General features: G+C 42.1%; 1 protein-coding gene across 4 annotated transcripts in view; it reads left to right on the forward strand.

Annotated features, from left to right (window-relative positions):
• Nucleotides 1–2,807: 2,807 nt before the first annotated feature.
• LOC103978313 (choline/ethanolaminephosphotransferase 1) overlaps nt 2,808–25,112 on the forward strand; it is a 28,705-nt gene continuing 6,400 nt past the window's right edge. The window contains exons 1-10 of one of the 4 annotated variants that reach the window (XM_009394070.3): nt 2,808–3,219; nt 3,678–3,817; nt 11,230–11,239; nt 11,338–11,388; nt 14,588–14,665; nt 15,018–15,093; nt 15,178–15,200; nt 15,283–15,383; nt 17,383–17,477; nt 17,620–17,688. In XM_009394070.3, coding sequence (XP_009392345.2) covers nt 3,681–3,817; nt 11,230–11,239; nt 11,338–11,388; nt 14,588–14,665; nt 15,018–15,093; nt 15,178–15,200; nt 15,283–15,383; nt 17,383–17,477; nt 17,620–17,688 — 640 coding nt within the window. In that variant the 5' untranslated portion in view covers nt 2,808–3,219; nt 3,678–3,680. Of the gene's footprint in view, nt 3,220–3,677; nt 3,818–4,371; nt 4,396–11,202; nt 11,389–13,547; nt 14,180–14,587; nt 14,666–15,017; nt 15,094–15,177; nt 15,201–15,282; nt 15,384–17,382; nt 17,478–17,619; nt 17,689–25,112 lie in introns of those variants that run through there. The other 3 variants (XM_065126633.1, XM_065126623.1, XM_065126641.1) reach the window with 3 other exon arrangements.

A 25,112-nucleotide genomic window follows, 5' to 3' on the forward strand; every position in this document is an offset into this window, starting at 1 on the left:
GTGTGCTATGTTACGCTTGTTTGAATTTTCTCTTGAGAGAAATAAAACAATGCTGATAGCTAGTCTGTTTGTTGCCCTTAAAGAAATGTTTGCTATAACTGAATGTTTGCTTTATATACTCCTCTACTTTATTAGTTCGGTCGCAGAAACTGAGAATGCAGTTTGGTAAACTGGTGGAGAAGTGTTTGCTTGATGCGCACTAGGTGTCTGGAATGGTCTGACTAATGAAATGTTAAATGTTCAAAAATTGAAGTCATCTTCTGTAACATTGTTTCAGGTTGTCTGATGCGTCGTCAGTACACATCTAGAGCCAACCAGGTTCTAGATTGAGTCAGAGGGATACCTGACAAGGCCCCTTCGGTACTCAAGTTAGAACAATGGTTGAGTCTCCTAGAGGATAGCCAATGTCATATGCCTTTAGCAAGCATACGTGGGGTCGTTTCATAGGTGATTTAAGGAATATATCATAGTGGTAGTTTTGCTGAATCGTTGGACATACCAGGATAATAAAAGCTGCCCGAACTGTCATGTGTGATAGACGGCTTTATGTGCTGGCAATGCGCTTTGGTCAGATGACACAGGGTTGAGGGGATCTTTGAATAGGTATCGAGCCGATGATGTTTGGGAACCCATGTGTCATTTTTTCTGTATTAGAATGAAATCATCTTCTAATACAGTATTAGTTACAGCATGAACAAGGGATTTGTCAAAGCACATATTTGAATATTTTCTAAAGCAGAGATATTAGAAACATGGTTGATATTTTTTGAAGGAAATGTTTGTAAATGGGTTGTTTGGTTCACTTACAATTGTTGCAAAAAGAACATTGAAGCGCATTAGATGTGTGTAGAATATTTATTTAGTTATATCATGATATGTTTTTTTCCATCTTCCGATTTAGATAAGTTGGTTGTTTGGGCATTCTGCTCTTGATAAATGAGGATAGTGACCATATTGTTAAATGAGGATAGGTACAAATCGCAGCTATGTCATGCCATATTATTAGGAAGCAGTAAGCCAGAGAAAATGAATGAAGGCTATCAGAAAATTGTCATAATCATCTTAACAATTATAATAAATGATTATTGAAAAAACTTCTTTAGCCACTTCTGTCTTGGTTGTGATAGTTGCCGTTTGACAACCGTATCTAATTTCTGGCCAATGGTATATTAATGATCATGAAAGTAGTATCTTTTATGGAAATTCATCTTGAAAGATTTCTAATAACTCAGATAAGAGTTGTGGAATCAACCACAAAGTTAGTGACTGAAAATGTGAAAAACTTTAAATTCCTTTGCTAACAAGCATTAATGTAATATGAAAGTAATCAACAACAAACTAACTTTTGCTAACTCAGTCTTGGAACTGAGTTATCAGTTTCTATGGTTTGTGGGAAATTTCTTTATGTTTAATTGAGCTCGAATTATATATACTGTGATTAAGAAAGTCCAATTTTGTGTGACATTTCTCATTTGTTGGTGCTTACAACCATTGGGTTGTGTTTTTTGCTCTGTCTTATTACTCCACATAGCTGGTTCAGTTTTTATTTTAATTTATTTATATTGCAGAAGTGCTACTTGAATTAGGTTCATGGATTGTGTTACACATGTAGCCTTTTATGTAGAGGTCTATTTTAAAATAGCAAATCTTTCGATAAAAGTTATGTTGCATTCTAGGTTTAATTTACTGTCACTCGTTTCTGAAAGTTTTTAGTTATGATAATTGGGTAGATTTAGTTAGGTTAACATAATCAACCATTTTCTTGATCAAGTATATTTCCTGACGATTCTTCTTCCTGGTTTTAGTTTACCAGTTGCTAAAGGTGATGCTAGACCACGATCATATCTTGGTCGTCTTAAAGTTTCATTATCTCTCTTGAAACAACCTACTCTTTGTGTTGGATAAGAAAATTCCTGGAGTGCTACAAAGTGTCAGTGGGATGTAGAACAACAATTAATAAGGACGGCTAATGTTTATTGAATTAACTGCCTTTTTCAGATGGTGTTTTTTTCTCATTGAGTATAGAAAAGATTAGCTTCAAACTTGAGCCTAAGCATTTTCTATTTAACTCATTTGGTTAACTTTAAAATTAGTTTTCTGGAATCAACTTACTTCCTCTTTCTTGCTACAGCTTTTAAATTTCGTACACATGTGCAGACGCTTTAGTCGTTGTTCATTGTTTGAACTTTGAACTAAAGTTTCAGCACCAGCTGGACCAACACTTAACAACCAGTATTCATTCTATCCAAGGTACTAGAATCGGACCATAGGTCTTTGTATTGCTCATCATTTAGTTAATTCATTTCTGTTTGATGACACTGGAGGGTAGAAGATCAAGATTTGTATTAACTGGATTTGAACTTTGCTTGTTTAACTTGCTTGATAACTAGTTTTTTCTCCATAGCTTATTGCTTATTGGTGATCTCAGTCTTCAGTTCATGTGGTCCTACTTGACCCATTTTTAGGTTTTCGTTTTTATTATTTATCATGATTATTGATTGATAGTCCAAAATGCTCAAGTTCATGATAGTAATTTCGTTTAGGTTCCTCTCACATTTAGGTAAATTGGGTTTTTACAACAAGAGCCTCAGTCGAGTTAATTTTGGACTCGAGTCACCTTTCTATTCTATTTCTCCAGCATCCCATCGGAATCTACTGTTTTTTATAAAAATAAAAAGCATAGAGTCCAGCTAAAAAGGCCCGACTACGTCTTGATAACAACGAATCAAGCGTGTGACTGCATTTATAAAGGTCGGCGCTCCTTTTCCACCTATGACAAACGAGTAAGCATCAACGGAAACGGTGCACATTTTGTAAAGGTTGGACAAGAACAAACCTCGCCTGGCCAAATGGTTCCTGACCCGTGTTTTGGCCGATTTCTGCTGAACCGCATCGGACCGTCGTGAAAGCGAACATCGTCTTGCGTGTCGAACCGGACTGATCGACCTCCCCAGGTGCTCGATTGTACTGATCCACGCTCTAGGCCGCGGATTTGCCGTCGCTGAACCGTGCCCGCCCGTGTAACTCGTTCCGCGGATAGGCCGACTGGTGAACCTTGTACCAAGCCAAAAGAATTTGGCCGTTTGGGGGTCTTTCATTCGCCCCCTCTCCGCCCATTACCAACCCACATCGATCTTTCCTTGTCTAGGGTGCCGCGCCAACGAAGCGAGCTCCCCTCTCCTCCCTCCTCTGCACACACTCGCCCGCCCAAACCCTAAGGTATGGAACCCTCCACCTGATTCCCCTCTAGATCTGCTCTTGGATTTGCTTTTCTTGATCGCGATCTGTCCGTGATTCGATCTATTTTCTTGCTTTGTTTATGGTGGGAGCTATTGCTTCCGGTCTCTTGGGGCTCGGTTTTCTTGATGTCGATTGAATCTAGCTATTGCTTCCGGCTTCTGGGGTCTCGGTTCTATTGATGTGGATCGCATCTAGTTATTGCTTCCGGTGTCTTGGGTCTTGGTCTCTTGATGTGGATTGAATCTAGCTTTTGCTTCCGGTTTCTTAGGTCTTGGTTTCTTGATGTGGATTGAATCTAGCTTTTGCTTCCGGTTTCTTGGGTCTTGGCTTTGTTGATGTAGATTGAATCTTTTTGTTAGGTGGTGATTTGGTAAAAGAACCAAAAGAAAAGAAAAAAAAGGAAATTAAAGAACTGCTCCTTTGTTCTGGTTGGGCAGGAGATGGGATACATTGGACACCATGGGGTAGCGACGCTTCACAAATACAAGTATAGTGGTGTGGACAAATCGCTTCTTGCTAAGTATGTCTTGCAGCCGTTTTGGAGTCGCTGCGTTGCCCTTTTCCCTCTTTGGATGCCGTAAGTTCTCTCGGTGGTATATGGAAGAATTTTTTTTCTTCTGGGTTTTCTATCAGTCTTTTTTTATCATCAATATTTTTTTGATCGACTGATGTACCTACTTGGTTATTAGCCAGGCTGTGAATATTGCACTATTATTTATGTTATTTTGCATGATATACATGCTTTCGGAGAAAACTAACTTAGAGTACTTCAATACGGCACCTGAATCTTGAAGTTTGGCATAGGTTCATTACATGGAATTTATTATCACTGTTGTCGATAGTGTTACTTGGACAGGGTGTCGGGTACCAGACATTTAAAAGAATCCCATATGAGAGCTTATGAAATAAAGAGACACTGAGACATGTCTACACACACACACATTAAAGTAAGTAGTTGTTTGTTGGGTAATATGACTTGTGGTTGGGAAGGTCTAATGGCTTTGGGGAATCCTGATGTGTGAAATCTTTTCTTTGAAATAATATGTCAATTATTAACCTAATTTCCTTTTCTGATGTCTTATATGTGAAATCTTTTCTTTTAACTAATATGTTAATTATTAACCTATTTTCTTTTTCAGATGTCTTATGTGGAAGGTTTTTGGGGGAAATTAGTGCTAAATTTTCATCTAATCTGTAGAGTATCCTTTGTTTACCCTGCAGAAACATCTATTTAGTTTCTGCTTAGTTGATGAAATTTATCTATTGTGAAATGTAGTGGTTGGATCTCGTAATGCCTTATAAAGTAGGTTGATACTTGGGTTGGCTTATGTAGAGCATGTAAGGGTAAACCAATTTAACTGAATTTGATTGCTAACTCCTGTACCCTTCTGCTTTTCCCTTGTAATCTCTGATATAATTTGGCATGCTTTATGAACACTGGAAAGTATGTCAACTGAGAGATTAAAATGTGACATAAGCATGGGGCTAGTTCTAGGCCATCCAATTTTAGTTTTCCATTTAGCTGCATGCATCAACTACAGTGAATAAGTTACCTAACAAGAGTTCAAGATATCAAGTTCACTTAGGGTGATGGCATTGGTCTCTATTCAGGTTAGATCATGATTTGCAATATCGTACCATATCTCTCGGTACGGGTGGTACGTACTGGTCTGATAGACCGGTACGGGTGGTACGTACTGCTCTGATCGGTATAGCTTGGCACATATTATACCGACAGCTGATCGATACACCGATATGGTACTGTCACGGACTTAGCTGGTTTTGCTTGAGTCGCGCGACACCCTTGCGTGTCCGTCTGCAAAGGTCAGCCTCCCTGAAACCTCCTATGGTCTCTTAGGACCTACAAAAGAGAAAACGGGTTAGAGAAAGCGCCTTACTCGGGATCCACAAGCAATCATTTCAGGAAACACTTCATAACTAATACAAATTATAAACAGACTTCATAAGCTCTGAACGGTCACACAACAAAGGATCCAAAATGGTCCACTACAGATCAAAAGAAAATGGGGCTGCTAAGCCTATTGTCAGCCCTTTACATGCTGTGCAAAGCATGAACAAACCAAAAGACACGGACATACATAAGCATTACGTCGAACACTCCATTTACAATTTTGTCCGTGACATTCTCCCCCACTTATTCCTTCGACGTCCTCGTCGAAGCCTTTGCTGATGCTGCAACTCCTTGCCTTTGCTAAGTCTTCAATCTTCTGCTCCAACTGCAATGCGCCTCTTGGCTCCTAGCTGCTCTCCGCTGCTGTTGTTGAGTAGTCGAACTTTTAATCCACTATGCTTCTTCAACTCGCCAATGACTCTGACTCTATTGTAGGGTTGGCTAAGTTGGGTTGATCCCTGTTGGTTCTTGCGGATCCTTCAGATGAAGGAAAAGACCATCCTTAGTATGTGCTAGTCTCTCAAATGCTTCATGCCGCTTGAATTGGGTGGATGCCTGTTGGAGCTTTAACGAGCATTGCCTCGCAAACTTTTGAAGCTTTTGGGTCCTTCTTCCATAAAATTTGCCTATCGACCCTTCTTTCACTTAGTTGTCATTTCCAAGTAGGTTCGCATCACTTCCGCTCTCGATTGATATTCTGTTGGGAAATGAAGCGGATAATTTACTCTCAGTAGCATTGATCACCATTGGTGAGGATTTAACAACTATTGTCTTCCATTTGGTTTTTTCGAAGGGTCTTTGAACATGTGCAGAGCTCCTCTACTGGATAGATAAGAGAATTAGGGTACTCGATTTCGCCCATTCTCTTAAGAGTTGAGAAGACAAATGTTATTTGACTTCGCTTACCTCCTCGAGGGTTGTCCTCCATGCATCGAGCTGGTTACTAGCCTTCGCTCGCTCTTCTTTGCTCACACTTCTGGAGCACTCGAAGTGTTTGCGCTCCTTGCGTTGAGTTAGCTACTGTGATTCACCTTCTCAATGCCATCGAACTTCTGGAATGCAGGAAGTTTTCACCCCAACTTGGAGTAAGTCTCTAATAGTTTTGGTCGCCTTGGGATTATATCGTCTTCTTCATCAACCCAGCCGCCTACTCCATTGAGTAGCAAAGGTACAGCACCGCGTACTGCTTGCTTCGTTCCTTGATCATGCACTCTCACATCGACCTGAAGTCCTCAAATTTCAACTATCTTGATGAGAAGCTCGTTGACACCGATCTTACGAAGTTCCCTGGCTTATGCCCTTCAGCCTTGTCTTGGTACTTGGAGTCTGCCTCTGCATTCTCCACCTCCTTGGCCATTTTCACGAACAAGCGCTCTCCCCCCATGAGAGCAAGGGATCGATGACTTCACGGAAGTCTCGCCTCTACGGTACCATGACGCTGCCATGCCCATGACCCTATTATCCGTCGCCTCACATCTGTATCCCTTTCTTCGCGATCGATAGATCTGCCTCTATGGCACTGTTGTCACGGACTTAGCTGGTTTTGCCTAAGTCGTGCGGCACCCTTGCGTGTTCGTCCGCAAAGGTCAGCCTCCCCGAAACCTCCCATGGTCCCTTAGGACCTACAAAAAGAGAAAACGAGTTAGAGAAAGCATCTCACTCGGAATCCACAATCAATCATTTCAGAAAACATTTCATAGTCAATGTAAATTACAAACATACTTTACAAGCTCTGAACGGTTGCACAACAAAGGGTCAAAATGGTCCACTACAGATCGAATATCTCTCACAAGTGTCTACATGACACAACCTTTATTTACAAGCTTAAAATGCCACCAAACCCAACTAAAATGGGGCTGTTAAGCCTTCAACCGGGACTCTACATGCTGTGCATAGCATGAACAAACCAAAAGACACAGACATACATAAGCATTACATCAAACATCCTGTTTAGAATTTTGTCCGTGACATTGTGGCACTCCTCCGAGTCCACCTCTATTTTAACCGATGCTTGGTTTTGGGTAGCTAAGTCCCTTTGGACTCGTCGTCGCTTCCTCGCCCCTTTCGACTCCCTGCTTTAACACCTCTGTGTTCTCCAAGTAGTTCCCCTTGGTCGATGGAAAGACAGTCTGCAACTCCCATGCATGGCCTCTGCCATCATGTTGTAGGGTTCGCACCGATTCTGTTCTCCTTAGCTTCCTCGTAGCAACGTTCACTTACTTGGTCTTGTCCTTTGACTTGTCGAGCTCCCTTAAGACAATATGGGCTTTGGAGCAGTCCAACTCTCCAGCCGCTCTGATCATACCTCTATATGATCAAGTCCCTCCCATGAGACTCACTGGTACTTGCATTCAAACTTTGCCTTTAGTGGTACATAACCCCCATATGTTGATGACCAAGGCTTTCATCCGTTATAAAATTCGATGCATGCACGAAAGACCCGCCTCTGCGGTACCATGGCTTTCACTCATTGAATTTATAGCCCTTCTTATCGTCGTGTTGTTCACCAAAGTGGAGCTTCCAGTAGCTCCCGATCATACCTTTGTATGATATAGTCCATCACGGGACTAGATTCGTGTGTATCGCTTTGCCACGAACTGTTCCACCACGATCCGTTGCACCATGTCGCTTCCTGGTGACATCTCCACTGCATTCTGATCCTTGTGGGGTGAACTCGGATTGTGATCCCTCCATGTGTGGCCTTTGCCAAAACATCGCAAGGCCTCTTTCACTTTCGATTGTGTTCGCTCTTTTTGGCAATCGACCTTTGTCCATCCGCTCTCGGGTCACACCTAAACGAAACACTGCTCTAGGACAGTCCGTCGCCTAGTAGCTCCCGAAGTCCATCGACTTCGCTGAATGTTTGGATCCTAGGCCTCTACCCCTGCTGGCACAATCTCCGCTGCGCACTGCTCCCTTCATGACAACTTGAATTGTAGCACTGTGACATATTCTTCAAGAGTACCCACATTCGCATCCTCTTGCCCCATGCCAAGGCCTTTTGAACCCAACTTCGCCTCCGCGAGTTGATTTGCATTAATTCCTCCATCAAATGCTTTTTCGAGATAAGGTGCATGTGCCCAGAAGCTCCTTTCGTCTTTGACACCATGTAAGATGAGTCTGCTCCATCAGAATGAAGGACCCATGGAACGACATGATCCCGCTCTTGCCTCTGCAAGAGTTTATGTCCTTGATCTCTGTCCAAGAAAAGCTCTGTGCCTTCGCTCCATGTCCCATCTTCTATGTTGGCTCCCTTCATACGGTTTGGATACTTCGCCAAGTTACACCCAAGTTGCTCCACTCCTCGATTTGCATTGAGTTGATGATGGTCCTCACGCCCACCATTCCACGGGTCAGCCCTCCATTGAGTCCGATCTTCATATCGACTCTAAGTGTGCCTTCATTTGTGTTGCCTTAGATCGCTCCCCCACTTGATCTTGCAAATGCATCCCTCAATGCATTATCTCAGGCGAGATCATGCAACGACTCATCGTAGCTCGCTCGGTTCGTTGAGCTTTGTGGAGTTGTTTTGAGGTACTCCTCAACATGTGCGATCTGTTGTACATGGTTCTCCCTCTGGAGAGCCGGGACTTATCCCTCCTGGATATGTGTCTTGTTGGAGTAACATGTACGATCCGTTGCACATGGTTCCAAGGTCTGCAATTTTGTACCGTATCGGAGTTTCGACGTTCGCTCGGTACGGTACGAAACTGTATACTGAGCGGTATACCGCTCGGTATATATATATATATATATATATATATATATATATGTATATATGTATATAACTCGGCGACGTCGTCGAAGCGACGTCGCCTCTCTCTTCTCCCAGGCGGGGCGACGTCGCCTCGTTTATATATATATATATATATATATATATATATATATATATATATATATATATATATATATATATAAAATTTAAAAGGCGACGTCGTATCGCCTCGGCGACGTCGCCGAAAAAGGCAACGTCGCATCGCCTCGGCGACGTTGCCGAACGTCGCCTTTTTCTAAAATATTTATATATAAATAAATAAATAAATAAATAAATATTATTTTATTATTATTATTTCGTTCCACTCGGTAGCGGGCGGTCTGTGTATCGGTATGCCGTCAGACCGGTGCGTACCGCCCGTACCGGGTGGTATCATTCGGTATTGCCTACCTTGCATGGTTCTCCCTTTGGAGAGCCGGGACTTATCCCTCCTGGATATTTGTTCCGTTGGAGCAACATGTGCGGTCCGTTGCACATGGTTCTCCCTTTAGAAAGCCGAGACTTATCCCTCTTGGATATTTGTCCCGTTGGAGCAACATGTGCGGTCCGTTGCACATGGTTCTTCCTTTGGAGAGCCGGGACGTATCCCTCCTGGATATTTGTCCTGTTTGAGCAACTTCTCTCTTCGCTTCCTTCTCTCTGAAAGTTTCGGAGACCACCATCTCCTTGGACTACTCCGCCTTACTGAACAAACTGTGTATTGTTCTGCCTCCCGCAAACGTACTTGCTAGATTGTGACTCCACGTCAATACAGCCTCCGCTGCACCCCTCAAAGCCTAGCAAAATGCTGAACTTGCTGCACACTTTAGCCTCCTACGGACGTATCATTCTCATGTTGAAGAGAAAGTTTCAAAGCTCCAGGGCGTCGAGTTTCGGTCGCCTTGGGATGGCCACGAACACTCCATCGTTCGCATACAATCCTTTGCATGAGTACCAAATTCTTCGAGTTAGCAATTCCCCTTACCTCTGTGAGCTTTGCACAACTCTTTTGGTCGCTGAACATCCCATTCCACCTTACATGATCTCATCTTTTACCAAGCGCCTCGCTTGCCTTTAGCCGTAGCTCAAACGTTGAGCACCATCAAGTATGGTTGCCAACATTGAGCCGTAGCTCAAACTCAGCCATCCCAACCTTTGTGCGCTACACATTCTTCCCAGCTTACTTGTCCTCGTGGTGTCTCTTGCGCGAAGGGTTGGCCATTCCTCTGAATGCCAATCTCAGATGTCCGCTCCTCTGAGCGACTTCTTTTCCCTACATCTCCATGCCCATTTTCTCCCAAACGGTCATACGTGCTGACTGTCCCCAATGCAGCCTCGCTAGGTCCCCCACGTTTGAATGCCAAGTGTTTCTATGAGTGCTTGTCCCGCTCTGATACCATATGTCACGGACTTAGCTGGTTTTTCTTAAGTCGTGCGGCACCCTTGCATGTTCGTTCGTAAAGGTCAATCTTCTCAAAACCTCCTATGGTCCCTTAGGACCTACAAAAGAGAAAACGGGTTAGAGAAAGCGCTTCACTCGGGATCCACAAGCAATCATTTTAGGAAACACTTCATAACCAATGCAAATTACAAACGGACTTCACAAGCTATGAACGGTCGCACAATAAAGGATCCAAAATGGTCCACTATAGACCGAAAGAAAATGGGGCTGCTAAGCCTATTGCCAGCTCTTTACATGCTGTGCAAAGCATGAACAAATCAAAAGACACGGACATACATAAACATTACGTCGAACACTCCATTTACAATTTTGTCCATGACAGTACGATATTCAGAACCTTGGGTTAGATTGTGAGTAATGGTGACATTCGACAAGCGTAGTTCAAGATATCACAGTTGAGTATTCTTCCCTTACCAAAGATAAGAAAGTAGAACACACTTGTTTACATCAAACAGGACTTTGGTCAAAATTTCTGCACTAGCTCATAGTATAATCAAACAGTAAATGTTTTTGGTGCAGGTGTAGTTTTGAAGTCAAGCAATAAGAATTTGATCTATATTGGGGTTTGCCATAGATATATAACCTTTGTTTTCCCCATCTGGTACTTATGGCTGAAGTGATTTTTGTATGTCTTCTAATTTGTGAGCTTGTCTTCTAATATTTCATTTTATTTTGTTCCATCTGATACATCCTCATATGTATACACTTCAATGTGTGTGTGTTTACATATAAACACATCCATATAGTAATAGTGTAAAAGTTCTTCTATCTTTGGTTGCAAGTTGTACTCTACATCGGATCTCTATTGATGTTTTCTACTTCTCTACTTCTTCATTCCTCACATGTGAGATGCTTTTGCAGGCCAAACTTGGTAAGAACCCCACCAGTGTTGCTTCTTTTTTCTGCACTTCTTCTATAGCCAAATCATCTTTGCTGAAGGAGCAGTCATCTCATTTATGTGATTTCCAGATTACACTTATGGGGCTTATGTTCTTAGTTACATCTGCAGTTCTTGGCTATGTAAGTAGTTCCAACAACCCTTCTATCTGATTATTTTTGTGTGTAACCATCTCTTCTTCTATATATGTGCTTAAGTTATAGATTAAGGAAGCCATATTTTGTATGCTTAATCTTAGTTGTGCTGTCATTTTCTTAGGTATGTGTTTAATGGTCCTCTGAAGTTGGTCCATCCTAAACACACTTTGGAGATAATGTACTGGGCTAAACTTGTTATCACTCTTAGATAAGGTTTGATTTGTAAGGGCTATAATTGAGATTCTTTTGGCTCAATTGTGTCAAAAGTTTTGATATAAACTGCTATCTCCCTACCTTTCAGGGATAGGGTTCCACAGGCAATGGTGAGGGCATGTTTTTGTAATAGCATGCTGTCTGCTGCCTTAATTGCTTGTTTGATTGATCATCATGTCTAGGGTTTAACGAGGCAATGGGATGGATGGATAAAAGCCATGGAAGGAAGAATAACTAAAAGGAGAAGGAAAGGATGAAGTTTGAGCTAGTTCAACCTTCAGATATGAAGTTACTGTTCATTTGAAAATTTGATACATCATTTTATCTGAACCACAATGATAGGCTGGAGTGGGACTCAACTGAGTGGAAAAGATACTTATTTGAAGATAGACTCTTACCTTTCTCACTAAAACCATATCCACGTGAGGTGGCTGCATATTACTGTAGCCTTCCAGCTGCATGATTTTCACTTTATAGCATTGGAAATATATTTTGTTTGTGTTACTGTCAATTTGAAACTAGCTAATAAATGTTCTTAAAAAATCCTGTTAGGAAAAAAGAAAACATTAATTTAATTACATACTTTTCTTTACAAACTGTGGGGAATTACCACATTGACAAAGAAAATATTTTGATGGCATGGATTTATATCTGAGTGGAAGTTGTGAATAATGACCAACCAGGCCTTGGCCTATTGGTTGTCTCTTCTTCTTGAAGAGTTTTTAGATTTAATCGTTTTGGAGGATGGGCTCAAACATTCAACCATGGTAATTCTGTAGGTGGGGGATCAGTTCCCTCAGAGAGAGTATATAATTTTTGAATTAAATGAGTAATAGCTTAACTCTTAGAAGCCAATTTTCTCCTTTAGCTATAATCAAAAGATATGAGAGAGAGAAAGGACAAATAATCTTTGAATTAAATGAGTGACAACTTTACTCTTGGAAGCCAATTTTCTCTTTTAGCTATACTCAATATGTGAAAAGATATGTAGTTAATGCTTCTTTGTATCACTAGATGGAAGGTATTGAAGAGGCAATTAATTAAGTTGAGCTTAAACACAACTTGTATGAAAGGTATATTCCAAACAAAATTGCAATAACAAAGAAAAAAGATTGTGGTCCTACAGATCTGCCCATTCATCGAGGCACATTCGTTGATGTGGACTTACTGGTCTGCAACTAACTCTGTGCCATAAATAAGAAAAGTGGCATGTAATAATGTGTTCTTGGGACAATATTTAACAAGGCTGGATTGGCTTTCCTCAAGTCTTCATGCAAAGTATAAGGTGTAAGTGCATAGAACTGGCAAAATTTCTCTTATGTAATTTGGTATATATTTCATGCAATTACTATTGGTCTCTCTCAGTGGATATTCTCTCAATCACCTCAAGTCTTTGACATTTCAGGATTTTGTTTCTTCTCTCTCCCTTGTGGCTTTGTAATTATTTAAGTGTTATTGTGTTAGGTTGCTATTTTCATTGACACAGTCACAGCTTTTGTTGTCTGGCAAAATTTAGTTATAACAGTGTTATATGCATTGCAATAACTGATGCACTGATTCCATCTTAAATGAGTCACATGGTGGACAGTCTTTTGCTACCATGGATTGCCTTGGGTAATGGTCAAGAATTACCATGCTATGTTCTGGTTACCAGCCTACTTGTGAGGATCCTGCAAAATATGTCATTCTCTTCTGCCATTCAACCATGCGGCAAGCATAAACTATCCAATATGCACTTATGCTTCTGTATTGGCACACACCGATGTGTCTGGTGAACTGTTTCATAGCTATGTATCCGACCAGCATAACCAGCATTACAACTTAAGTATGAGAAAATGATTTTACTCAAAGTTTTTAATTTCATTTCATACCGGCATACTAAGCGGTACGCCCTTCTTTTAAGAAGAAACCATCCTCGCCCGCTCCGCATGCGAGATGGTTTCTTCTTAAAAGAGAAAGAAACCATCCTCGCCCGCGCCGCATGCGAGATGGTTTCTTCTTAAAAGAAGAAGAAACCATCCGGCGGAGTGGGCAAGGATGCAACAAGTTGCCTCTGTCCACAGCTCAAAGTCATCCCCTGCAAGGCACTTCGTAATGCTCCCTTGGCAGCCGTATTTGGCGGGGATCCAGCCCAGGGCGAGCTCATCTCCCGCTCCCCCGCCGCTACCGCCCTTAGCGAATGTGAGGAACAAGACCAAGATGACGGCGAGAGCGAGAAGGGGAAGCAGCAGTCCAACTTGGGCCAGAATCCCTTCCTTCGTCGTCGACCGTGACCTCCCCGACCACAGCATCCACGATCCCTTCACTCCGTACCACGTTTCGCTCGATGGAGCAAGGACCCACCCCCTACAGTGTACTGCCCGACGAAGTGAGGACTCTCCCCCTATCGTGTTCTGCCCGATGGAGCGCTTCTTCGTGTCCCACCACGTCCAACTCTCTTCTCCATCATGTCTTCTCCATCCAACGAGCGTTGCAGCCTCGTCTTCCTTGTCGTCCTCATCCTATAGGCCAGCTGACACTGCTTGGTAGCGGGTGGCCTGTATGCCGGTCAGCTGGCAGACTGGTACGTACCACCCATCCTAGGCGGTACAATTCGAGATTCAAATCCTTGATTTTACTTACCTAGTTTCTTGGCTCCAATGTTATGAGAAATTATTTAATCTTTGGAATGGTTTTGGACAATGCAACTGAAGACTAGCTCAAACCTTTCTTTTTGAAATTTTTTTTGTGCGCTTAACCTTGAGCAGCATCTAACAAAGACTTTTTTTTTTAGTTGCTTTCTTTCATGATGAAGAAGCTACCAATGACTATCTCATGCCTACCTCAACTAGCCGCTTGTCTTGTATAAAAGATGCCTCTTTGTTGTTTTAATGAATGTTAATATGCATTTAACTGCAAGATGCATTTACTTTGTCATATTTTAATTTTCATATTCGATAACTACAGTCTGACTTGGCCTATTCTTTCACAGATATATTCACCCCATTTGGACACTGCCCCACCAAGATGGGTTCACCTTGCACATGGATTGCTTCTCTTCTTATATCAGGTTTGTTCAAAGACCTAGTAGATTTAGAAAATAATCCATTGCTATGTAAAAGAAAGAAATGGAACAGGGATGAAAAGAAAATGATCATGCAGATGAATCTTGAATTATGTTTTTGTCCTTAGGAGGAGGGGGGAAATGAAGAAGAAAGAAGAGGGGGGGGGGGGGGGGTGTGGGAAGGGATTGTTTTTGGGGTTTGAGGGAGAGAGAGATGTAAAATTGAAAACCTGGCATGTCGTTAGCTTTGATTAAAAACAAACTTGTATTGCAAAATATGTTTGATGGTGCAGCTTTTGTTAAGTAGGATCTATTTCCAATTTACTAATACTAAATGTTTTAATGTTGTCATGCCCAGACTTTTGATGCAGTGGATGGTAAACAAGCAAGGCGGACCAATTCCTCTAGTCCATTGGGAGAACTTTTTGATCATGGTAAATCTCTTCCCATTAGTAGTTACCTTACCATCTGATGTTATATCGCTATATCTTGATCTCTTAAATTTTTTATCATTGCAGGTTGTGATGCTCTGACATGTGCTGTATGTCATTTTTCTTGTCTTCTCCTGTTGATTACTGTTTTTGATGTTTCACTTATGACCTTGTCTCTCTTTCTCATATCAGTTTGAAGCCTTAGCTTTTGGGAGCACTGGCATGTGTGGAAGAGCTACTTTCTGGTTCTGGGTAATTGCAGCTGTCCCATTTTATTTTGCAACATGGGAACAGTATGTTCTTCTCCTTAAACAACATTATACTACATTCATTCTGATAGATGAAACTTTACTGTTGTTTATTGTTCATTTTGCTCTGTAATTTTTTCATTTGATTTGGCCGATGTGTTTAACATATAGTGCTACCATTCATCGTTGGCTATATCTAATCTTTGTCATCTTCTGCAGTTCCTAGAATTGGCATAAATCATACACAAGCTTTTTATTAGTTCCATCACGAGCTGTTAGAAATGTATGATTTAGCATGCTGTTTGTGCACCTTTTTAGGAAAAAGGGAAAATAAAAAGAAGTGTACTTATTAGTTATTACCAAGAATCATATATATATTTATATTTATAAATCATATATATATTTATTTATATATGTATGTATATATGTATGTATGTATGTATGTATGTATATATGTACGTATATATGTATATGTATATATGTATATATATATGTATATATAAATATACATATACATATATATATATATATATATATATATATATATATACATACATATATATATATACATACATAAATATACATATATACATACATATATATACATATATACATACATACATACACACATATATACATACATACATACACACATATATACATACATACATACACACATATATACATATATATATATATATATATATATATATATATATATATATATATATATATATATATATATATATATATATATATATATATATATATATATATATATATATATATATATATATATATATATATATATATGTTAAAAAAGAGGGGCGACGTTGCCTCATTTTTTTGCTCGCATGGGGAGAAGAAATCCAGGTTTCCTTCTCTTCGCGCAAAAAAGGGTGACGAGGCGACGTCGCCACCTCGTTGCCTTGGTTCTTCTCCCCGCGATGTCGTTGAGGCTTCTTCTCCTCGCGCGGATGAGGAGAAGTCGCTGACGACGCCGAGACCTCGTCGCCTCAGATGAGGAGGAGGCGACATCTCATCTGCAGTGTCCGACGAGGGAGGGCGGTGATGGATCGGGATTGTCGAGAGAGAGCAGCGTCGGATCTCCAAGTTCTCCCTTCTCTTCTCCCTCTTCTTCTCCCTCTTCTTTCTTCTCCCTTAGCTCTCCCTCAGCTAATACCACCCGGTAGTGGGCGGCAATGGTCGCCGATCGATTTAGGGTGGTGACGGGGTGGAAGTAGCCCCAATCGACGGTACTGTCTGATAGCGGGTGGTCCACGTACCGGCCTGTTGGCGGACCGGTACGTATCGCCTGGTACGGGTTGTATTATTCGAAATTAAAATCCTTGCTTATTACAATTACAACTGTTGGTGGGTCTCAGCTGGATAGTTTTAAGAAGGATTGAGAAGGTGTAGATATAGGTCTTTGTGTACATGTGATGTGACGAAGGAAACGATGCCACAAACCTTTCTTTGCTCTCAGCTTCCTCTTGGTCCCTCATCTTCCTTTCTTCTTGTATATATTTCCTGTTAATCTTTGAATCAGGGTTTACTGTTATGCTGCTGTAATTGATGCTGGAAACAACCTAGGAGCATCATTCTTTAGTTCTTAGATCTGATCGATATCATTCTGTAGAATGGTATTATTTGATTGGTTGGAGGTTATAGAGGTTTTAGGAGTCTGAAAAAATTGAAGGGCTATATCCACAATTCATGACTTTGAAAGTGCATAGACACTACAATCGAAGCTTGCATGTCTCTATAAAGACCCAATATGTAAGGAGTTACAGACAACTTTTTTTGGTTTCCTTTTCACCTAAGGATGAGGTTGTCTCATGCCAGACAAATCACAATGGTAAGTAATTGTCTGTTGATACTGTTGACCTTAGGTCTGATATTCAGTATTATGGTGGCATTTTCTTCTCTTTGTTCTTTATTGGCGAACTAGTTGGCGAACTAGTTGTTGCCTTGACTTCTGTATGTGATCCTTCTTCTTAGAGTTCTATTTGCATATAATGAAACACATTTGTCTTTGATACAGCTTCTTTACAAATACACTTATTCTTCCAATAATTAATGGACCTACAGAGGGACTCATGTTGATATACGTTGCCCATTGGCTTACCTTCTTTTGGGGTATGTGGATTTAAAGCTTATTTTGTACTGTAATTTAAACTGAAGAATTAATTTGTCCTCCATTTTTTTGGTTTTTGTGTGATGGCCAACTACTATTTAAGAAATCGGATCTCCATGTTTCTAAAATGTTTTCTTCTTTTAGGTGCTGAGTGGTGGGCACAGGACTTCAGGAAATCAATCCCTTTCGTGGGTTGGATGCCAGTTGCTCATGGTAAGTTTTGAATAAGTTATTGATATCATCTTTTGGGTTTTAGTAAAATACCTTGTGATTAACCATTGGTCGGGGTGGTTGGATCACTTTCATAACTCCATTACATCACTTTTTTTTTCATCAGTTGTGATTAAATGGTAATATTATTTCATCCATGGACTTCATTTGCTTAGTGACTAATCAGTCTTCATAAATCTGCTGTTCTCTTAAGAATTTCTTGTGACTATTGTTAGCCAAACATTGGATAACTCTTTTATGTTATATTACTTATGTTTCTGTATCCTTGTATTAAATCTACAATGAGTTCCTAGTATACCATTTTTTTGTAGCCACTGTTTCATAAAAGTATTAAAATAGAATTTCTATTATGTGTCATTGATGATCATTTCCTTGTAAAAAATTCTAATCCTTGGTACATTATAAGTAGGTGATAAGTTTATTTTCCCTATGTGTTTAGTGTTGTTGTAGAGCATATATGAGAGAGAGTATGAATTTAGGATTTTAGTACAAAGGACAACTATCGTTGAGACAAGCAAAATTTCATGTTAGCAAAGAGTTGATTGGATTAGAATGTACCAATGACATGTTGATTGTATCATCAAAGTATCATTGAGACATGTTGACAGATAAAGAGTTGATTGTATCATTGAGAGTTGATTGAGACAAGCAAAATTTCCTTGTCTCAATGATAGTTGTCTCAATGACATGTTGATTATAATACATTGTTATATTTATCTGGGAAGCCACATGTCAACATGTACAATCCTTAAAGGATATTCGACTGTGAACTCTTATCAGGTTTATAAAAGATTGGATTAGTTTTTTGAACTACAGATTAATGAGAGACTTGCATACAATTATGTTTAAATATCTTTGAAGTTAAAACATTTGACGTGGATATTATCTTTAAGGTGCCTTGATGAGCAGGTACCTAGAAACGGTTCAAGCATAAAAATGATACTTTGATGAAGCTTTTAGATCTTGACAGTGCGACAGAAACATGAATGTGAATTTTATACACTTATGACTTTGTTTGAACTTTGGAACTTAAGTTTAGTTCGTCACACATGATTTATGGACTTCAACTTGTTATGGCCAACATGAAAAGTGGTACATTGTTTATTGCGATTGCCACTTCAGAAAAAAGTTTCGGCTTATGAACTGTATATGCACGTGAAATGTGTCTTTGTGTTGTAGAATATACCTTCTATTTCAAATTGAAGAAACCCTCTTGAATAGGGACTAAAGAACATGAGCATTTGGAGAGGTTGTACAAACTGGATCCGGAAGAACTGTTAGGAATGGTTCCTTTTACTAACACTCTTTCTAGTTCAAGGAAGAGAAGAAACCTTCAAAGTTATGAACTAACAAGTAACAATTAAGTTCTACTAATTGAACTAAATTTTTGCATAAAAGAGGAGAAGACAATCCAGTAGCATGCCCTCTTGGTGTTATGTGACACATATACGGACTACCATTTACTAGTGGAGCTAAGTTGTATCTATGGGCTGCCCCACCACACCCCCCCCCCCCCCTTTTTTTTTTCTGTTTAGGAATCCTTTTCAGAGCTAAATACCAATCTTCTCCCTTCCAAATCCATTGTCATTACTGCCTGAACTATCTATAAGCTGTAAACATGCATCGTGAAGTATCCAATCCCATTTCAGGCCTTATACAGGACAAGTCCAGCCTGTAAGGTAACAGCTGAACTGCTGTGGCAGCCCAATGAGAGCCAAAAGATCTTGGCTGGTCTGGTCTAGGCTTGAGTTGGATTGAGGTTGAGCCCTGTCCACTCCATAATAAACTGTATGGTTGGGTACTCAGATTTTGTTCCATTTAATTTTCTGGCCGCTCTTAGTTAGATATGAGCTTGTATAGTAGGAAATGGGAGACTCATATCGAGGAGCTTTTCAGGTGATATTTGATGTAAAATAAGTTCTGGATCCAGAGTTGTACTGTGATGATTTGGTTTTCAGTTGAACTGAAGGTCAGCTTGCAATACTATCATACTGTATATGGATGCAACAATCAGATTGCACGATTTAAGTTTGACTTGGATAAAAAGACAGGAGTTCCTTAGGCGACTTTTCAACTGGTGTTTCCTATGATCTCTACAACAACCTTTGAAAATAATACGATGTATAGTAAAAAAATGGATCTCCTAGCAACATGGAGAATTGTTGCAATCCACATTCCAGCTATTGGCCATCAATGCTATCCTACTTATTATCCTTATCTCACTAGAATTGTAAGAGCCCCTCAATTAGAACAATAAAGACTTCAGAGATGTCTTTTAGTACTAATTGATTTTTTATCAGAAGCAAAGAACATTGTCTCCATATCTTCAGCAATTGTTGTATCATGAAGCCCAAGAACAATTTTATATAGCTTTTTTTTCTCAATTTGATTTTCCAATGCCCAAGGATTTACTTTTATTTATTGGTTCCTTATTGATCATTAGAGTGACTAGTACGGCGCCTCAATCTAGTTTGGCAATATTGTGGTATACGGAAAAAGCAATGCAACCAAAGCTAAGAAAAAAGGGAAAGAAAAGATTTGGATTGAGGTTGAGCCCTGTCCACTCCATAATAAAAACTGTATTGTTGGGTACTCAGATTTTGTTCCATTTAATTTGATGGCCGCTCTTAGTTAGATATGAGCTTGTATAGTAGGAAATGGGAGACTCATATCGAGGAGCTTTTCGGGTGATATTTGATGTAAAATAAGTTCTGGATCCAGAGTTGTACTGTGATGATTTGGTTTTCAGTTGAACTGAAGGTCAGCTTGCAGTACTATCATACTATACACAAATCAGTGATTTAAAAAGCGTTAGGCGCTAAACAATGCCCGAGGCGCTAGGCGCACGCTCGAGCGAAGCGAGGCGTTAAAATATAAAAAATATATAATATAATTAATAAATATAATTATTTAAAATTTTAAATTAAAATATGTTATTAAATTAAGAAAATCTATTAACAGTATTGAAAATTAATAATTTCAAATAAACCTAACAATATTAACAGTATACAGTATACTATTAACAGTATACAGTATACTGTTAACAGCAAGGTTTGCTGTACCGGACTGTACCGCCCGGTACGGGCGGTACGTACCGGTCCGACAGGCTAGCGGTGCGCGGACCGCCCTGTATCGGTCCGCCCGTACCGTGCACTGTAGCAGTGCACTGTAGCACTGCTACAGTCCTCGGTACACCTGAGTGTACCGCTCGGTACACCTGGGTGTACCGAGCGGTATACCGTACCGTACCGGTACCGAGCCCGGGTCGAAACGCCGGTACGATACGGTACGGCGAACCTTGGTTAACAGTATACTATATACTGTTAACAGAAGGAGAAGAAGGAAGTGTAAGGGGGTGCTGAGCCTGCTGACTGAGAAAAGAGGAAGCGGCAGCGGCAGCGGAGTGTAAGGAGGCAGCGGCGAGCAGCGGGAGGCGCGAGCGGCGACAGCGGCAGCGTTTGTGAGCAGCGACAGGAGCGGGAGCAGGAGCGGCGAGCAGCGGGAGGCGCGAGCGGTGACAGAGGCAGCGTTTGTGAGCAGCGACAGCAGTAGCGGGAGTAGGAGCGGCGAGCAGCGGGAGGTGCGAGCGGCGACAGAGGCAGCGTTTGTGAGCAGCGACAGCGGCGAGCAGCGACAGCGGGAGCAGGAGCGGCGAGCAGCGGGAGCAGGAGCGGCGAGCTGTCACGGACAAACTTCTAAACAGGATGTTTGATGTGATGCTTATGTATGTCCGTAACTTTTGGTATGTTCATGTCTTGTACAGCATGTAGAGGGACGGTCGAAGGCGTAATAGTCCCATTTTAGTTAAGTTGGTGGCTTCTTTAGGCTTGTAAATAAAGGTTGTGTCATGTGGACACGTGAGAGATTTTCGGTCTGTAATGGACCATTTTACCCTTTGTTGTGCAACTGTTTAGAGCTTGTAAAATCTGTTTGTAATTTGCATTGTCTATGAAGTATTTTTCGGAGATGTTTGCTTGTGGATCCCGATTGAGGCGTTTTCTCTAACCCGTTCTCTCTTTCGTGGGTCCTAAGGGACATGGGAGACTTCGGGGAGGCTGACCTTTGCGGACGGACACGCAAGGGTGCCGTACGACTTAGGCAAAACCAGCTAAGTCCGTGATAGATGGTATCAGAGCGGGACAAGCACTCATAGAAACACTTAGCATGCAAACGTGGGGGACCTAGCGGGGCCGCGTTGAGGGCAGTCAGCACACGCGCGACCGTTTGGGGGAAAACGAGCATGGAGATGTAGGGAAAAGGAGTCGCTCGGAGGAGCGGGCATCTGACATTGACATTCAGAGGAATGGCCAACCCTTCGCGCAAGAGGCACCACGAGAACAGGCAAGCTTGGAAGAATGCGGAGCGCACAAAGGTTGGGATGGTTGAGTTTGAGCTACGACTCAACGTTGACAACTATACTTGATGGTGCTCAAGGCAAGCGAGGCGCTTGGTAAAGGATGAGACCATGCAAGGTGGAATGAGTTGCTCAACGACCAAAAGAGTTATGCGAAGCTCACAGAGGTGAGGGGAATTGCTAACTCGAAGAATTTGGTACTCATGCATGGGCTTGTATGCGGACGATGGAATGTTCGTGGCCATCCCAAGGCGACCGAAACTCGGCGCCATGGAGCATTGAAACTTTCTCTTCGGCATGTGAAGGATACGTCCGTAGGAGGCTGAAGTGTGCAATGAGTTTAGCATGTTGCTAGGCCTTGAGTGGTGCAGCGGGGGTTGTATTGACGTGGAGTCGCAATCTAGCAAGTGCGTTTGCAGGAGGCAGAACAATGCACAGTTTGTTCAGCAGATCGGAGTAGTCCAAGGGGATGGTGGTCTCCGAAACGAAGAGAGATGTTGCTCCAATGGGACAGTTATCCAGGAGGGATAAGTCCCGGCTCTCCAGAGGGAGAATCATGTGGGACGGACCTCACAAGTTGAGGAGGAGTACCTCAACAAACAACAACTCCATGAAGCTCAATGGACTGAGCAAGCGGCGAGGAGTCGTCGCATGATCTCGCTTGAGAGAATGCATTGGTGGATGCATTGCGAGATCAAGTGGGGGAGCGACCCAAAGCAACCCAAATGAAGGCACACTTGGAGTCGATGTGGAGATCAGACTCAAGGGAGGGCTGACCCGTGGAATGGTGGGCACGAGGGCCACCATTGACTCAATGCAAAAACAAGGAGCGGAGCAACTTGGGTGTAACTTGGCGAAGTACCCAAGCCGCATGAAGGGAGCCAGCATAGAAGTTGAAACATGGAGCGGAGGCACAGTGCTTTCCTTAGACAGAGGTTAAGGACATGAACTCTTGTAGAGGCAAGAGTAGAATCATGTTGTTCCATGGGTCCTTCATTCTGACGGAGTGGACTCATCTTGCATGGTGCCAAAGACGAAAGGAGCTTTTGGGCACATGCACCTTATGTCGGAGAAGCATTTGATGGAGGAACTAAGGCGACTCAATTTGCGGAGGCGAAATTGGGTTCAGAAGGCCTTAGCACGGGGCAAGAGGACTCAGAGGTGGGTACTCTTGAAGAATATGCCACAGTGTTGCCATTCAAGTTGCCATGAAGGAAGCGGTGCGTAGCGGAGATTGTGCTGGTAGGGGCAGAGGCCCAGGATCCAGACAATGGTGCACAAATTACAGTGAAGTCGGTGGACTTCTGGAGCTACTAGGCGACGGACTGTCCTAGAGCGGTGCTTCATCTAGGTGTGACCCAAGAGTGGGTGGATGAAGGTCGATTGCCAAAGGAGTGAACAAAATCGAAGGTGGAAGAGACCCTGCGATATATTGGCAGAGGCCACACATGGAGGGTTCACAATTCGAGTTCAACCCACAAGGATCAGAATGCAATAGAGATGTCACCAGGAGGCGACATGGTGTAGCGGATCGTGGTGGAACAGTTCGTGGCAATGCGATACACACGACATAGCCCCGTGAGGGACTAGATCATACGGAGGTATGATCGGGAGCTACTGGAAGCTCCACTTCGGTGAACAACACGACGGCGAGAAGGGTTATGGATTCAAGGAGTGAAGGCCATGGTACCGCAGAGGCGGGTCTTTCGTGCGTGCATCGAATCTTGCATCGGATGAAAGCCTTGGTCATTAGCATATGGGGTTGTGCTCCACCAAGGGAAAAGTTCGAATGCAAGTACCAGGGAGTCCCATGGGAGGGACTTGATCATGCAGAGGTATGATTGAAGCAACTGGAGAGTTGGACTGCTCCAGAGCTCATATTCGCTTAAGGGAGCCCGACAAGTCAGAGGACAAGGTCGAGTAAGCGAACGTTGCTACCAAGGAAGCTAAGGAGAACAGAATCGGTGCAAACCCTATAATGCGATGGCAGAGGCCATGCATGGGTGTTGCAGTCTGTCTTTCCATCGACCAAACAGACTGCTTGGAGAACACAGAGGTGTTGAAGCAGGGGGTCGAAAGGGGCGAGGAAGCGACGAGGAGTCCAGAGGGACTTAGCTACCCAAAATCAAGCATCAGTTAGAATGAAGGTGGACTCGGAGGAGTGTCACAGAGGCATATCTACTGATTGTGAAGAAAAGGGATGTAGATGCGAGGCGACGGATAGTAGTGCCATGGGCATGGCAGCACTATGGTACCGTAGAGGCGGGACTTCCGTAAAAGTCATTGATCCCTTGCTCTCATGGAGGGAAAGCGCTTGGTCGTGAAAGGGGCCGAGGAGGTGGAGCATGCAGAGGCAATCTCCAAGTACCGAGACAAGGCTGAAGGGCAGAGGCCGAGGAACTTCGTAAGACCGGTGTCAATGAGCTTCTCATCAAGATAGCCGAAAGTGAAGGACTTCGGGTTATGCAAGAGTGTATAACCAAGGAACGAAGCAGGCAGTTCGCGGTGCTGTACCTTTGCTACTCAGTGGAGTAGGCGGCAGGGTTGATGGAGAAGACGGTACAATCCCAGAGGTGACCAAACCTATGAGAGAATTACTCCAAGTTGGGGTGAAAACTTCCTACATTCTAGAAGTTCGATGGCATTGAGAAGGTGAATCACAGTAACTAACTCAACGCAAGGAGTGCAAAAACTTCAAGTGCTTCAGAAGTGTGAGCAAAGAGCAAGCGAAGGATAGTAACCAGCTCGATGCATGGAGTACAACCTAGAGGAGGCGGGCGAAGTTAAGTAACCTTTGCCTTCTCAACCCTCAAGAGAATGGGCGAAATCGAGTACCCTAATTCTCTTATCTATCCAGCAGAGGAGCTCTGCACAAGTTCAAAGACCCTTCGAAGATAATGAAAGACAATAGTTGTCAAATCCTCACCAACGGTGATCAGTGCTACTGAGAGTAGATTGTCCGCTTCATTTCCCAACAAAATGCCAATCCAAAGCGGAAGTGATGCGAACCTACTTGAATGTGACAACTAAGTGAAAGAAGAGTCAATGAGCA

The sequence above is a fragment of the Musa acuminata genome, chromosome BXJ1-3 (assembly GCF_036884655.1).
Source record: "Musa acuminata AAA Group cultivar baxijiao chromosome BXJ1-3, Cavendish_Baxijiao_AAA, whole genome shotgun sequence".
NCBI classification, from domain to species: domain Eukaryota; kingdom Viridiplantae; phylum Streptophyta; class Magnoliopsida; order Zingiberales; family Musaceae; genus Musa; species Musa acuminata.